The sequence below is a fragment of the Chanodichthys erythropterus genome, chromosome 20 (assembly GCF_024489055.1).
Source record: "Chanodichthys erythropterus isolate Z2021 chromosome 20, ASM2448905v1, whole genome shotgun sequence".
NCBI classification, from domain to species: Eukaryota; Metazoa; Chordata; class Actinopteri; order Cypriniformes; family Xenocyprididae; genus Chanodichthys; species Chanodichthys erythropterus.
This window is the reverse complement of record NC_090240.1, coordinates 15,770,978-15,786,273: the sequence shown is the minus strand read 5'-3', so window position 1 is coordinate 15,786,273 and position 15,296 is coordinate 15,770,978. Positions and strand designations below refer to the sequence as shown.

The window sequence follows — 15,296 nt, the reverse complement described above, 5'->3', positions numbered from 1 at the left end:
TTCTTCATACATTAAGTAATGTTCATTTTTATACAACTTAGAGTTACAAATACATCAGTCGATTTATAAATGAACACTAACCTAAATTAATAAAAGTATTGTTCATTGTTGTTTCATGTTAGCTATAGGATTTACTAATGCTTTATTGTAAAGTGTTCCCAGATAGATTTTCTTGCTCTAAATCTCTATCAGAGATTTCAAATCATATTTTGTTAACAATAGAAGTGCATGTTCTTTTGATTCAAAAAACCTCAAAAATGCTGACGTGAAGAACATTTCCCTCTAAATTCAGAGGGGAAAAATGGAGCCACTTGTAATAACAAACTTCTTAAAGGCATCCAGTCACAGAACCGCAGACTCGAATGTTTTCTGCTGTAGGAGGAGCTTGGGGCGGGACTCCTGAAAGCTGTTTGTTCATAAAGCCAGAGAGTGTCCCTCATGCCCTGTGCACTCCTCTGGCTGTGTGTTACTGAGCTCTATCTCTCTCCAGGCCTTCATTCACTCATCTGCTCACTCACTTACAGCAACCATGAGTATGAGAACAAGCTATAGTGTGCGTTCCTCCACCTCCCAGGTGCCGATGTCCCAGATGTCCATCAAGCGTACCACCAACGTGCCAACTTACCGGGCTGCGAGCATCTACGGCGGCGCCGGAGGTCAAGGAACCCGCATCTCCTCTGCCTCCTACTCAGGTGTCCGCAGCGGAATGGGACTTCCCTCAATGTCCAGCTCCATCCACGTGAGCGCCACCGGAGCCACAGGTGAGATCATGGGCAATGAGAAGATGGCCATGCAGAACTTGAATGACCGTCTGGCCTCCTACCTGGAGAAAGTGAGGTTCCTGGAGCAGGCCAACAGCAAGCTGGAGGTGAAGATCCGCGAGGCCTTGGAGAAGAGAGGTCCTGATGTCCACGACTACAGCCGTTTCCAGCCCATCGTCGATGAGCTGCGCAAGAAGGTTAGTTTGAATGAGTGAATTTTATGGCCTCTATAAAGAACTTAATGTGGCAGTCTAATTGTGCTGCTTTGTGTTTATTAACAGTCTAGTGGACATTTATTGGGTTTCAAGACAGAAACTGACAAAACAAAGGCATTTCTTTGTCATTTAAAGGTGGTTCGATTTAAAAGTTCTGAATGAGAGTTTACTGATGGCAAGCACTGATAGGCAGAGAACCAAAAAATAAACTGTGGGTGAAACTAAAAAGAGGAGACGGTATGGGGGAGGGGGTCTCGGTCTCTACCGGACGGCAGTCATAACTCCTGCTTACAGCCGGGAATCTGGTGAATAAGCATTTCCATCCTGTATTTATCCTTGTCCTGTTACACATCCAGATGTTTGTTTATTCCCTCTGGATGGAAACTCAGATGTTTTAGCGTCTGTGTGTGTGTCATAAGGGAAATGGAAACTCGAGGGAGTTCAGACAGTGCAAAATGCGACCAGCTGTGAGACTTTTCTGAAAATGGCAAAACTACCTTGGAGATCTGCCAAGGAAAGCTAGCTATATTCATGTAATTTGTGCTATTATTGATTTTTTTTTTTTTGTATAAAGTTTGAGTTCATAAAGCAGATAATGTTAATGATAAAATGCTGATTTCACACCAACTGTTGAAATTTATAGCTAATATGTCACTGATAACCAGACCGTGTTATCAGAATGATTGATTGATTCATTCATCCATCAGTCACAATGCAGTAAAGTGACAGTAGATTAAATTAAAACAATTAAATTCCTATTCCTCATGGTGTCACACAAGTAAATGGGATTAGCCATGAGATTAACTTGATGAAAAGATCTGGCACTGAAAGGAATATTCCAATTTAAAGGTTCAAAACTCTGTGAAGTATACTTTATTTATAACAATAATCAATAAAATATATAATATAGAAATAAAAAAAAAAAAGATATAGAACATTAAAATGTATTACACATTTAAGTAGAACTATTGTTAGTACAGATAGATAACCAACACCCCTTAGCATATGGAAAAATATGTTGAGCTCACTAGTGTCCACCCTTTTCCATGATGCCAGGATATGCTGGCTTGCAAACATGGAAAGTATTTACACAACAGGTTAGAAAAAACAGGAAATCCAACTCAACCCCAATCTTTGCCGCTAGACAACTTAATTTACAACTGTCAAACAGACACCAGATGCTTTTCCATCATGGCTGTTGGTTAATGATTATCCCACAAACTGTGAAGTGGACTTTGTCCTCCAGTACTGCTTATCTAAGCAAATTAAGGCATCAGGGCAGAAGATGGTACCACAGCTCCAGCGACCATGTGTTTTACACATTATGTACTAAAATGAGCAAATCTCAAATTTTATGTCATAATTACATGCTGTGTGACTGATTCAAATGGTTTCTGTTTTGGTTGTAGATCTTCGATGCCACCACAAATAATGCCCGTCTAGTGCTCCAGATTGATAATGCCCGTCTGGCAGCTGATGACTTCAGAGTCAAGTGAGTAACAAAATTGTGAAGTCTAACAAGCATTTTGACCTCATGGGGAGTTTCCTAGTTTTGACGAGAAACAGTGATCCATTGACCTTTGTTGTGCCTGCAGGTATGAATCTGAGCTGTCCATCCGCCAAGGTGTTGAGGCCGACATTGCCGGCTTGAGAAAGGTCATTGATGACACCAACCTGAACCGCATGAACCTTGAAAGCGAGATTGAGGCCCTCAAGGAAGAGCTCATCTTCCTCAAGAAGAACCATGACAATGTGAGTACACATCTGGCACATTTGGACATCTAGAGACTTTGTCTTATGGGCGTTGCTTTAAGACATATTTTATGGTCTCTCCACCCAACAGGAGGTAATGGAGCTTCGTAACCAGATCTCCCAGTCAGGAGTGCAGGTGGACGTTGATGCTCCTAAGGGTCAGGATATTGCCCTGATCATGGAGGAGATGAGAGCCAAGTACGAGAAGATGGCCCTGAAGAACCAGGAGGAGTTGAAGGCCTGGCACGAATCTCAGGTATATTCCAAAAGACAATCATTTTCTTGCAATCAAGTCTTGCTAAACACTGTTGCATGTCGATGCCTTTGTTTTGGGGCTAATTTTGTCCTCTCTCTAGATCACAGAGATTCAGGTACAAGTCGAACAGAACACAGAAGCCCTCCAGGGTGCTCGTACAGAAGTCAACGAACTTCGCAGACAAATTCAGACATTGGAGATCGAGTTGGAGTCACAGAGGAACCTGGTGAGTTTGTCTTCTTGTAGCCATTGTAGAAGCTACCATTTTCCATTTGGTCTTTTCAATCTTCAATCATATTTTTTTCCAAGTATCATGTCTTGAATTTGTCTTGAGGCTCAAACCTAACTTCTTGCTTCATTCTCCAGAAAGGATCCCTGGAGGCCACGCTGAGGGATACAGAAATGCGTTACAACATGGAGATCGAGAGTCTCAACACCATCGTCATGCAACTGGAGTCTGAGCTCACAAAACTGCGCAACAACATCCAACACCAGACACAAGAGTACGAGGCTCTGCTGAACATCAAGATGAAGCTGGAGGCAGAAATTGCCACCTACAGGAGGCTTCTCGACGGTGGAGACTTCAAGTAAGTCTTCTTCTGAAAAGCATGCACAGCAGTTAACCGTTTGTGTAGCTTTGTTTTAAAACTTAGTGGCTAGATTTGCTGGAGTATTTGTTTTGCGTGGTTGATAACAAGCATGTTTTCTCCTGCAGGCTCCAGGATGCTCTCGACGAGCAAAAGAAGGTTAAAGTGATGACGGTCACGCAGACGCTGGTGGATGGGAAGGTGGTGTCTTCAAGCACAGAGACCAAAGAGAGGAAACTCTGAACATCAAATTTCAGATCAACCTCCACAACACATCAGAAAAACCTTATGGGCCAATGTTAAAATGATCTAAAGACAGGTTGGACTTAACACATTAGATATTTATTTAGTCCGAAGTGCCTTATTGTAAGGGTCTCAGAGCACATATGCAATGAGATTTAACTAGAACATTTCAACACTAATTTAAAACAACAAATGTAACACTTTAATGACTGTAGCCAAAAAAAGTCTGAAAGTCAAAGAACACTATTGAAACGTTATTACATATTTTTGTAACGATGATGATTGTTTACGCCGAATCATTGATTGTCCCATTTTGTTTCTATGTTGTGTTGTTGTCATCATGTCTCGTCTTTTCCAATAAAAGATGACACTTTTATCAAATCTTTGCATTCTGCTTCTGTCATTAAGTTTTATGACGACATTCCCACCATTTGATCAAAGATAGTTTTGAGACTCGAGTGCCATTATTCAGTTTTAGAATAAAACGAGTACTGAGGGTAAAGCACTTAAGTGACATACTTAGACCTGAAAGTTTTTTTTATTCAAAATTTTATATAATTAAAATAATAATAATAATAATAATAATTGGTGGTTATGTGAAAATTAGACTGGAGAACTAAATAAATGCTGCTCATGTTTTCACAACTGCATTTTACAACCGACTAATAAATAATGTCAGTTGTGATAAGACCCTTTGTTGTGGAAGTCGGTATCTTTGATATTTCAGCCATTGTGATTCAAGAGATATTCATATCATGAGAACAGAAAAAGGGGCTTTACTTTGGTAATTCATTCATGCAGACAGCATTCAAGGAGCTATAAAATGCCTATAAAATGTTGCACGAACCAAACAATTTGATACAGGTAGTCCATGTTAGGACTTATTTGAAGTAAGATACTCCCTAATTGAAATGGATTCTAAAAGACATATAACTCAAAAAGTGCCAAGTGAGTGGTTAAAGAGTAGAGATGAAATAAAATTGTATGAATTTCTTTCTTGTTCAGAACACAACAGAAAATACTTGTTTCAAAAGTGTTTGTCCACACAATGAACGTCAATGGGGTCCAAAATAGCACTGGATTTTTATTGTACAGACCAAAAATGACAATTAAATTAATTAATATTTCATTATTTGGAGAACTACGTTCAGGGGGAGACCTAAGGCTTAATTTCCCAGTTAATAATCCCATAACACTGGGCAGTGGTTGGGGTGGAAGTCCAGAGTCTAAAGATAACAAATGTGTCTACATCTTGTGAAGTGTAAAACCATAAAAACCTCATACCTCTCAGAACCAGCGGTTGCATCTGATCTCCTTTTCATTAAAGATCTCTCTGCAGAAAATTCAGCAAAATGCAAAACTTCAGCGTTCAGAACAAAAGAATATACAGAATGTCATCAGACGATCTCAGCATGAGACCCACATTTTACTCTTGGAGAAATGCTGGGAAAAGGGGTTCCTATTCCAAGGAGATCTTTGGATCCCCCACTGCACAAATGGGGCTAGTTGGAAATGTTGGAAATGTTGCAAATGAAAAGGAAACCATGCAAATCCTGAATGAGCGTCTTGCTTCCTACCTAGAGAAAGTTAGAAGTTTGGAGAAGGCCAACGCTGAACTGGAGGTTAAAATCCGCCAGGTTGTGGAGAAAAAAGGTCCAGACAGTAAGGACTACAGTCACTACCAAGCCACCCTTGATAAACTACGCAAAGAGGTAATTGGTACTTCTGTCCAGTGAAATATTAGTCTCTAACAATATTGTCCTGTGTAGTATCTCAATATGCATAATTATTAATTTTCCCCATTTTCTCACATTTAACCTGTTTTCTTCATTGCTTAGAGATTTGTATTTCTGTGAGGATGAATGTGAATTTTATAGATTACAGTATTAACTGGTTCATCCGTTGAACTAAATTATTATCCAACCACATCCACAACAGCTTCTACTACTTTTAAGTTATATTTTTGCTTTAATTTTTATTATTAATGTGGGTGTAATGAAAGGTTCAGTTCAAAGTATTGATCACTCAAAAACCGGACTTTGAACGTGTCCTTGAGTAAGGCTTATAAATAGTTTTTGAGAAGCGGCTCCTTTATATTGGCCTTAGATAATAAACTAACAATAGGCTGTATTGTACCTTTTTTGGTTATGTCCATTAGATCCTGGAGATGGTTTTAAGCAATGCAAATATGAGTGTTGATATTGACAACGCCAAGTTGACAGCCGAAGACTACAGGGTCAAGTAAGCTGATTTTAAAGACACTATAAAATCAAACTGTTTTGTAAGTTTTATTCCATTTCTATTAGATTTGAGGCCATTTATATGTCAAGAGCCATGTGCAAATGTACAAAAGTTGACAATATAAACTTGTAGCAGACAATTGTAGTCTTTCTTTTCCAGGAAACATACTGATGAATCATCTTTAGTCAATTTTTTGTCCAATGAAACTGAAACATCCCTTTAATTCAACCTGCCACCAACTAGCACTATTTAACAAATAATAATAATAAGAATTCTCATTAATGTAATGTTTCTAGGTTTGAAAATGAATTTCAGCTAAGACAGTCTGTTGAAACAGACATAAATGCACTGAAAAAGATGCTGGATGACATCAATGTGGCACGACTGCATCTGGAAAATGATGTTGAAGGGTTGAAAGTGGAGCTCATCGAAATAAAGAAACAACATCAGCTGGTAAATACATTTGATTATATTACACATAAATAAAAATTCATATTAAATTACCATAGATCAGAGAGTGCAGTAGCTCACAAATAATGTATAAGGGGCCCAAGATATAACCCTGTGGTACCTCAAATCTATTTTTCAGGAAGTGTCAGCAATATATAGTCAGATCACCCAGTCAGGAGTGCAGGTGGATGTTGATGCTCCTAAGGGACATGATCTGGTTAAGATCATGGAGGAGATGAGAGCGAAGTATGAAAAGATCGCCCTCAAGAACCAGGAGGAGCTCAAAGCCTGGCACGAATCAAAAGTGGGGCATAATTTTTATTGCAAAGTTTACACTTCATTTCTGTTTTAAAGACAAGAATGAAATGTATTGCTCTAATTTTTTTGTATAGATCTCTGTTGTGCAGGTTCAAGTGACTGAGAACACTGCAGCACTGAAGGAAGCCAGCACACAAGTCAGTGTGAGCCGCAGGCAGATGCAGACTTTGGAAACAGAGCTGCAGTCTATGACCGGAAATGTAAGATATTCTGCCCGCACACCTTGATGGAGCTTTTGAACATATTCCTCATGTTCTTTATTTTTACTTTTTGCCTTTTCTTACAGAGAGCATCTTTGGAAGAAGCCCTTAATGAAACGAAGTTGCGATATGGCATGCAGTTGGAGCAATACAATGGCATAATTTTGCTGCGTGAGTCTGAGCTCAAGCGGCTGCGTGACGACATTCACAGTCAAACGCTGGAGTATCAGGCCCTGCTCAACATTAAGATGGAGCTGGAAGCTGAGATAGCCACCTACAGGAGACTTCTGGATGCAGAAGATAAACAGTGAGCTTTGTCATTTTTGTATCAAACATTTTGACCATGCCTATTTCGCCTTCAGAAAACTTAATCCTGATGTTCATAAAATATTTTTTACAGATTTGAGAAAGGATCCAACAAGACAACATTAGAGAACGTCTCCCGGATGATAGTGAATGGGAAAATGGAGCACTCCAACTCGTATATAATCGAAAACTGACATAGACAAAAACAAGATCACAAGAGCACAAGCCAATATCTCATGAATCAAAACCATTCATAAATTACGGAAGAGGATTAGGGCCAAGCAATAATAACAAAAAATAAAACCATCTCGAGATTAAAGTTGTTAAATTACGAGATAAAACTCGTTAAATTTTGAGAAAAACGTCGAGATAAAATGTTGAGAAAAAAGTCATTAAATTACGAGAAAAAACTCGTAAAATTTCAAGAAAAAAGTCGAGATAAAATGTTGAGAATAAAGTCATTAAATTGCAAGAACAAATTCGTTAAATTATGAGAAAAATGTCAATAAATTTCGAGAAAAAAGTTGAGATAAAATGTTGAGAATAAACTCATTAAATTATGAGAATAAAGTCTTTAAATTACGAGAAAAAAGTCGTTAAGTTTTGAGAAAAATGTTGAGAAAAAATGTTGAGAATAAAGTCATTAAATTATGAGAATTTTTTTTTTAAATTTCGCGAAAAATGTCGAGATGAAATGTTGAGAATAAAGTCATTAAATTATGAGAAAAAAATTGTTAAATTTCGAGAAAAATGTTGAGATAAAATGTTGAGAATAAAATTAAATTACGAGAAAACACTCGTTAAATTTCGAGAAAAAAGTCGAGATAAAATGTTGAGAATAAATTCATTAAATTATGAGAATAAAGTCATTAAATTACAAGAAAAAAGTCGAGATAAAATGTTGAGAATAAAGTCATTAAATTACGAGAAAAAACTCATTAAATTTAGAGAAAAATGTCGAGATAAAATGTTGAGAATAAACTCATTAAATTATGAGAATAATGTCATAAAATTACGAGAAAAAAGTCGTAATTTAATGAATTTGTTCTCATAATCTAACAACTTTTTTCTCGTAATTTAATGACTTTATTCTCAATATTTTATCTCGACATTTTTCTCGAAATTTAACGAATTTGTTCTCAAAATCTAAGGACTTTTTTCTCGAAATTTAACAACTTTAATCTCAATATGGTTTTATTTTTTTATTATTGCTTGGCCCTAATCCTCCTCCATAATAAATACTATGAATATTCGGATTAAATTATAATCCAAACTCTTTCAGTAGTATTTCTGTTGAATCAGATTTTGAACACAAAGCCACCGCTCTCTTAATCCAAACCTTACAGTGTATCTCTAATCAAACTATGTTGTTTCAGTTTCGTGTTATGACAAATGGGACCCTTAGGGTCTAATGAGCATTTTGAATGTGTCATCACAATAAAAGAAAACAGTTAGTGGTGTCCGGACTCCATTTCCATTTTACAAAAACATTCCAACAGTCATTCATAATAACTAACAGAGCAAAATGAAAACAAAATTGTTTTGTACTTCAAACCAACAACGACTATATAAATCATGCTCTCTTGTCCTCACATGTCTACTTTTTTGTCGTTGATTACACTAATCTTATTTTTTTTTTAACTGGTAAAAGAATGATTGATTGCCGTTATCTTTTCTGGAACTAACTCTTAGCAATTAATCTTTCTTAGAAATCAGTCTAAATGAGAAACTGAAAGCTGTCAGACTAAACATAAACAATGTTCATCCACTGAGCCTGTAACAAAGAAAACAACTGTGAAGCATCAACAATAAGTTCTCTGAGCATTATAAGTTTGAATTTAATGAGAAATCCAAGCTTCATGTCATGTTTTCTTATTTTTATGTTGTGCAAAGGCCCACTTAATATAAGAATCAGTTTTATACAAATCTATGGAGGCGAACCCCATGAACTGACTTGAAAATGAAAAGACCAAGTTTCAGTGCACAGTGACTAAGTATAGAATGTTCCACTGTGGGCCTGTAAAAGCGGGAATTTGCGGCTTACTGTGAAGCACTGTTTCCACTCAAATCCTCCTTCGTCACAGCTGGAGGAGCCTATTCACGGGAAAAGATGGTTGGTTTGCAGACGGCGATGTCAACGCAGACATTTGCGGATGGAAAAGTGGAGCTGATGATCTGCGCAGGCCAAAATGATCCAGATGAAGTTTTTTGAGTTATAAAAAGTTTCTTCCAATATGCATAGTTATAAACATCAACAAATTGTGATCTTAATTTAAATGTACACACTCTGAAGTAATTCTAGGGCTTTTAACATTTGAAATAGTTAAGTCTGGGTGAATTAAATTCATGATACCTACTTTTTCTTGTGCGATATATTGTCCTAGAAAAGTTGTGATAAATGATATTATTATAATTTTAAGACCATTTTATGCCACTGAATATATAATCATAATATAACAGCATAAGCAGGCCTACATACTTTCAAATGACAATGAACTTTTAATTCTTAGACCATAGAAATTAAATATGCTAAATAAAAAAAAAAACTGAATAAATAGTAAATAAACATTTGAAATATTAAAAAAAGTTTCCCTGTCCTGCTTTTCTCTGTAAAGTAAGGGTGCACAATATTTCTGAAAAAAACAAACCTTACTGAGCAGTCAAATGTCTGTATGAAGAAAGGCACAGATGCCTCAACAGGCCACATCTGCAGCTAAAACTATTTTAGTGGCACCATTTTGCACTGTGACATTTATATTTGAACCAGAAGAGTGGATTGCGGCTTTGACATAATGGGCCATAAATGAATGAGGTCATGTATATATATTGTGCGGTAAGTCCATATATTGATTATTACGACAGGCCTGGATATGTTTACATAAAGGCTCTAGCACTGTGCATCCTCATGTTATATATTGCCAAATGTATTAAAAAAGTTTATCCTGAAAGGACTTTTCAGACTATAAAGGTAAGAATGAAACAATCTGTCACCATTTGACATTTTCCCCCTCAAACGCTGAAATCTCTGTTTATGCAACACATGGTGTTTCCGTGATGTGAATACATGGCTTGCTATTGGTTGTCAGTTGCTAAGCATCTAGTCATAACATTCTAACACCGCATCATTTCACATTGTACAAGTTTGTCACCACAATGTGGGGGAAACACCAGAAAAGCAATGCTAACCCTGTTCCGGAGCAGGGTTTCATAACCATTGCTAACCACACTTTTTAATTACAAGTGTGAAACATTCCTTTACCCGGGTTAAAAAAGCATGGTTTAGAACAGTGACAACCTGGGGTTAAGCACAGTGCGAATTTGTGGAAAGCTGTTTTTTGTACTTATGCTCTTCTTTTTATTGAATAAATGGGTGAGGAATAAAGAGGTCACATGCTACAACAAGAATCCCACTTCTGTACGGCCCACTCAACTCATTTTATTCTGTCCAGACAGTTACACAAAATGCTTTTGTTGCCACTGTAAAACAGCAACAGTATATGATCCAAGGCAGTATAGACATGGTATAGAGGGATAGTTCACCAAAAAAAAAGAAAAGAAAATTCTGTCATCATTTTCTGTCATCACCTGTATAAATTTCTTTCTTCTGATGAACACAAAGGATATTTTGAAGAGTATTGGTAACCAAACAGTTGAAATATCTTTAAAATATCTTTTTTGTTCAGCCGAAGAAAGAAACCCAATATAATGAGTTGGTTTGAGTAGGGCAAACTCAAATTAAGCAAACTAGTTCGATCAAATTAACTTTTATGGGTATTTAGCCCTTTCTTTTCTTTTGAGTTCACAAAACTGACACATTTTAAGTAATCTGAATTGTTTCATTGTTTTGAGTTCCCTTTCAGTCGGTCACGTTCGACGTACGTCAGTAGTGACCGACGAATTGGGATATCGCTAGAGAGCCCCTATCAGCTTCGAGAAGACTAAAACAAGCCAATGAACATTGGCGTGCGATATTTGCATAACGCACCCCTCCCCATCCGGGGCATATAAAAAGGGGAGGAGATGCAATCGCACTCTGTCTTTCGCTTCGGAGCCAAGCTTTGGTGTCCTACAGCTAAGAAGATCTTTAAAACAAGAAGAAACAGCGTTCTTACCGTGTTTGGCGCAACGACACTGCAGCGAGTCCACAAGCTTCCGGGTCCGGGCGGCAACATCGGCTGTGAAACAGCGTTTCGCTGTAATTCCAATTGTTTGGTCTGCGATTTGGCCGGGTCCCGTGTGTGTGTGTTTACCACACTTCGTGACACTCCCTGTGTGTCTCATTCACAAAAGAGCTGTGAGTTTCCCCCGCTATTAGACTTTATAGTGTTCGTTCGAGGCCAGGCCCCTCGTCCGCCTTCACCACCCTGGATGGCGGAGAGGCCAAAGGCTATACGGGAATCCCTCCAGTCGAACGGTCTGTAGCGATGCAGTTGTGCCCTACGGCCGCTGGCTGGCGTGGTGACCCGCGCCTTCCGTCCCGAGCCTGTAAGTTTTCTTCCTCTCTGACGGAGAAGGCTTATAGAGCTTGTGGGCAGGCCGCCTCCACCCTGCATGCCATGGCCCTTTTGCAAGTGTATCAGGCAAAAGCGTTATCGGAAATGCCACAGGGTGGTCTTGACCAGCTTCTGTTGGGGGAGTTGCAAGCTGCCACCGATCTCGCCCTCCGGGCGACTAAAGTGACAGCACGCTCCGTTGGTCAAGCGATGGCTACTATGGTAGTCCAGCAGCGCCATCTATGGCTAAACCTGGCTGAAATGAGGGAGACCGATAAATATCGGTTCCTGGACTCCCCCGTGTCCCAGGCTGGCCTATTCTGCGACGCAGTAGAGAGCTTCGCCCAACAGTTCTCTGCTGCCCAGAAGCAGGCTGAGGCGATTAAACACGTCTTGCCCCGCCGGCCCGCTGCTGCCTCCACCCTGCCGACGGCGCAACCTCAGCCTGCTCGTCGCCGAGGGCGCCCGGCCGCGTCGTCCTCCGCTCCCGCTAAGTTGGCCAAGCAGCAGCCTCCACCAGCCAAACAGCAGGGAGCCGGTGCCGGCCGGGGCGCCCAGCCCGCTCAAGCCAAGCCAGGTGGTAAGAGGTCGAGGAAGTCGCGATCCTGAAGCGGGCGATCTGGAGGAGGAAGTAGCAGCTCTTCAGGGGGGGATTCCATCTGCCCCTCCACTCCCGGGGGAGGGCCGGGAGAAACTTGTTGTATCTGTTCTGCCGCTGGCTCTCTGGAGTCCAGCGGTACCCACCTTTTCACAGAAAGAGCTGTTTCCCTTTCATCCTCCAGGTCACAAGAGGGCGCGGTTGTCAGGACCCGGGGCTCTGCCTTGGTGTCCGCAGCCCCCTCTCATTTCGCCAGTAGGGGGCGCCCCGATGGTGCAGGCCGTACCACATGTACCGTCTCCCATCGTTGCTGTCACCCCGCAGAATCTGACTCCACTTCGGGCCGCTGTGCTGTCCGAGTCGAGTCCCAGTATTCTGCCTCGCTGCCCCACTCCCAGTGCGCCTGTGGTGCCCTTGGTCCCGCTCGTTCGGTGTCTGGAAGCCTGGTTAACGCTTCCCAGCCCGTCCCACTGGCTCATCCGCACTATCAGGCTCGGCTGTCACTGGACAGTGCTCCTGTTCTTCGGGCGGAGATTGCTGTCCTCCTGGCGAAGGGTGCAATCGAGCCGGTCCCTCCAGCCGATATGAAGTCAGGGTTTTACAGTCCCTACTTCATTGTACCGAAGAAAGGAGGTGGGTTACGGCCAATCTTGGATCTGCGAGTCCTGAATCGGTCCCTTCACAGGCTGCCATTCAAGATGTTGACGCAGAAAAGCATTTTTCAATGCATCCGTCCCCAAGATTGGTTCGCAGTGTGGTCCCTGGACGGGATGCGGAGGTTCTAAATGATCTCCCGCAAGCGGTTGTAGACACTATCACTTCCGCTAGAGCTCCTTCCACTAGGAGTCTCTATGCGTTGAAGTGGAACCTGTTCGTTGAGTGGTGCTCTTCTCACCGAGAAGACCCCCGATCATGCTCGGTCAGATCCGTGCTTTCCTTCCTGCAGGAGGGTCTGGAGCGAAGGCTGTCTCCCTCCACCCTCAAAGTGTATGTTGCCGCCATTGCCGCACATCACAATGCAGTTGATGGGAAGTCCTTGGGGAAGCACGATCTGGTCGTCAGGTTCCTGAGGTGAGGAGACTGAATCCGCCTCGTCCCCCCTCTATACCCTCTTGGGATCTTTCCGTAGTTCTTTCATCCCTTTGGCATCATCCCTTCGAGCCCTTGCAATCAGTTGAGTTAAAAGTACTGTCCCTTAAGACCGTCCTCCTGGTTGCATTGGCCTCGCTCAAGAGGGTAGGGGACCTGCACGCATTTTCGGTCGACGAATCGTGCCTGGAATTCGGGCCTGGTGACTCTCACGTTATCCTGAGACCCCGGCCTGGATATGTGCCCAAGGTTCCTACCACTCCCTTCAGAGATCAGGTAGTGAACCTGCAAGCGCTGCCTTCGGAGGAGGCAGACCCAGCCCTGGCTTTGCTCTGTCCAGTCCGCGCTCTGCGCGTTTACGTGGATAGAACTCGAAGCTTTAGGACCTCAGATCAGCTCTTTGTCTGTTATGGAGGCCAGCAGAAAGGGAAGGCTGTCTCCAAGCAGAGGATGGCCCACTGGATTGTGGATGCCATCGCCCTGGCTTATGATTCCCAGGGCGTGCCTTGCCCGTTCGGGTTGAGAGCCCACTCCACCAGAGGAGTGGCCTCTTCCTGGGCGTTGGCTCAGGGCGCCTCGCTGACAGATATCTGTAGAGCTGCGGGCTGGGCGACACCAAACACGTTTGCTAGGTTTTATAGCTTACGTGTGGAACCGGTTTCTTCCCGTGTACTCGCTTCCACTAGCCGGTAGACGCGTTGAACCTGTTCTCTGTGTCGGCTTGCAATGCCATTGCCGCTCTCTGGGCTGGATACGTGCATTTTTGACTCCAGTCGTGTTCCCCGATCGGTGAACCCTGTCGAGTTCCTCCGCCTCCCCTTTCGGCTCGGACATTGCGGAGTGTCTGATGCCAGACCAACATCCACCTTCGGTGTTGTCTGTTGGTTGGGTTCCATATGTTGTAATCCCTCTAAGCGAGTGATTCCATATGTGCATGGTCCACGGTTACTCCCTACGGTGAGTCCGTGTCTTCCCTTAGCAGAGTTCTGCTGTCACCTGTCAGATGAGTCTCCCCCTACTTAGGTGGAGCCATCCCAGGGACATGTATGCGTTCTGCCCTTCGGGCCAGGCCATATGTTCCACGTAAATTCCTTCCCCTCTGGGTGGGTAGTGGCTCCGCAGCGTCCCCTTCGGGTTCGCTTTCCCAGTGTAGTCTAGTTTACTTAGTGGGTATTTCGGAACAGCAGTAGACTTCCCGGCGTAAGCTCGCCCCCTTCTCCGTCCCCCTGGTGCGACGGGTGGCTAGAGCTTGCGCTGGGCACTGGAAGGGGTTCGTAACTGTGGCGTTTTATTTGGGATCCCAATTCATCGGTCACTACTGACGTACGTCGAACGTGACCGACTGAAAGGGAACGTCTCGGTTACGTATGTAACCTTCGTTCCCTGAAGGAGGGAACGGAGACGTACGTCCCGTCGCCACAGTTTCTGTACCCTCGCTGCAGTGCGGACACCAGTTGTCTCCTCAGCGAAAAACAGAGTGCGATTGCATCTCCTCCCCCTTTTATATGCCCCGGATGGGGAGGGGTGCGTTATGCAAATATCGCACGCCAATGTTCATTGGCTTGTTTTAGTCTTCTCGAAGCTGATAGGGGCTCTCTAGCGATATCCCAATTCGTCGGTCACTACTGACGTACATCTCCGTTCCCTCCTTCAGGGAACGAGGGTTACATACGTAACCGAGACGTTTTATTAACTTATTTCTTTTAATTCAGACTACTAACTAAAATTGACCTGGGCTGGGATTTCTATTTCCCAGCATGCCATAACACTCGAAAGGGAGAATAAAT

At 42.1% G+C, this 15,296-nt stretch overlaps 2 protein-coding genes across 2 annotated transcripts; both read left to right on the top strand.

Annotated features, from left to right (window-relative positions):
• Positions 1-437: 437 nt before the first annotated feature.
• On the top strand, positions 438-4,195 carry krt18a.1 (keratin 18a, tandem duplicate 1). Its single transcript, XM_067370389.1, has 7 exons — positions 438-958; positions 2,386-2,468; positions 2,572-2,728; positions 2,820-2,984; positions 3,085-3,210; positions 3,351-3,571; positions 3,700-4,195. Exons 1-7 carry the CDS (start codon positions 530-532, stop codon positions 3,812-3,814), a joined length of 1,296 nt encoding a protein of 431 aa, XP_067226490.1. The 5' UTR covers positions 438-529; the 3' UTR covers positions 3,815-4,195.
• A 913-nt stretch (positions 4,196-5,108) lies between these two features.
• Positions 5,109-8,846, top strand: krt18a.2 (keratin 18a, tandem duplicate 2). The gene is made up of 7 exons (XM_067370390.1): positions 5,109-5,526; positions 5,973-6,055; positions 6,352-6,508; positions 6,645-6,809; positions 6,898-7,023; positions 7,110-7,330; positions 7,424-8,846. Exons 1-7 carry the CDS (start codon positions 5,167-5,169, stop codon positions 7,521-7,523), a joined length of 1,212 nt encoding a protein of 403 aa, XP_067226491.1. The 5' UTR covers positions 5,109-5,166; the 3' UTR covers positions 7,524-8,846.
• Positions 8,847-15,296: the final 6,450 nt, after the last annotated feature.

Coding starts and splice junctions, on each gene's coding strand:
- krt18a.1 (XM_067370389.1), top strand. CDS start 530: ATGAGTATGAGAACAAGCTATAGTGTGCGTTCCTCCACCTCCCAGGTG. Junction 2,469..2,571: donor GCTGATGACTTCAGAGTCAA/GTGAGTAACAAA, acceptor TTGTGCCTGCAG/GTATGAATCTGAGCTGTCCA. Junction 3,572..3,699: donor CTCGACGGTGGAGACTTCAA/GTAAGTCTTCTT, acceptor TTTCTCCTGCAG/GCTCCAGGATGCTCTCGACG.
- krt18a.2 (XM_067370390.1), top strand. CDS start 5,167: ATGCAAAACTTCAGCGTTCAGAACAAAAGAATATACAGAATGTCATCA. Junction 5,527..5,972: donor TTGATAAACTACGCAAAGAG/GTAATTGGTACT, acceptor TATGTCCATTAG/ATCCTGGAGATGGTTTTAAG. Junction 6,810..6,897: donor AAGCCTGGCACGAATCAAAA/GTGGGGCATAAT, acceptor TTTTTTGTATAG/ATCTCTGTTGTGCAGGTTCA.